Consider the following 673-nt stretch of genomic DNA (forward strand, 5'->3'; position numbering starts at 1 on the left):
AAACAGGAAGGGGGGAAGCGTAACAGCTGAAAAGATATAAGAAAGGAACCAAGAGATTGCATCCCGTCGCTGAACAAGGAGAATGGACGGCCCCTCCCCCCAAAATTTAAACGTTTGAAATTTTGAATTTAAAGTTCCGTTACCCACCCCCTTTGCCTGCGGCCTCCGTCCGCTTTCCCCCTTCCACCTACACTTCCAACAACAAACGCCAGCTCTCGTCTCCTCTTCGTTGCCTCCACCTCCTCCTCTCCCTCCGCTGCACCTCGCTCCATATCGGTGGAAAGGCCATCACGTTCTCCGGATCGGTGTCCACCCAGACCCTCCCAAAGGTTTCCCAGACGTCTGCGTACACCTCGTTCACGACCTGCATCCCTCCCTCCTTCCCTCCCTCCCTTCCTCCCTCCCGCCACGCCTCCACCAGCCGCTCCTCCAGGACCGCGTCCTCCGTCAACAATTCAAAAACGAAACGGCTGACGTTCACGCCCGTTACCGCCCATGGAAACCACCGACGCGGGTGTTCGCTTTCCAAGAGCAGGCTTCGGGCTTTTTCGGGCCGAGATTCCGCGAAACTGACCATCTGCATCAAACCGAATATACCCATGCCGCGGAAATCCGTGGCGGGGTCTCGCCCCTGGAACCCGATTTCCGACCAGACCGACCCCTCCCTCCCTCC

The 673-nt window shown here is 57.9% G+C and overlaps 1 protein-coding gene across 1 annotated transcript; it reads left to right on the plus strand.

Annotated features, from left to right (window-relative positions):
* Window positions 1-374: 374 nt before the first annotated feature.
* On the plus strand, window positions 375-670 carry NGA_2089900 (elmo domain-containing protein 2; the record flags this gene model as incomplete). The annotated part of the gene is made up of 1 exon (XM_005854753.1): window positions 375-670. A coding segment is annotated over one exon (296 nt), but the record flags the coding sequence as incomplete, so codon positions are not given.
* Between the last annotated feature and the right edge of the window lie 3 nt (window positions 671-673).

The sequence above is a fragment of the Nannochloropsis gaditana genome, assembly GCF_000240725.1.
Source record: "Nannochloropsis gaditana CCMP526 unplaced genomic scaffold scaffold396, whole genome shotgun sequence".
Taxonomy (NCBI): domain Eukaryota; class Eustigmatophyceae; order Eustigmatales; family Monodopsidaceae; genus Microchloropsis; species Microchloropsis gaditana.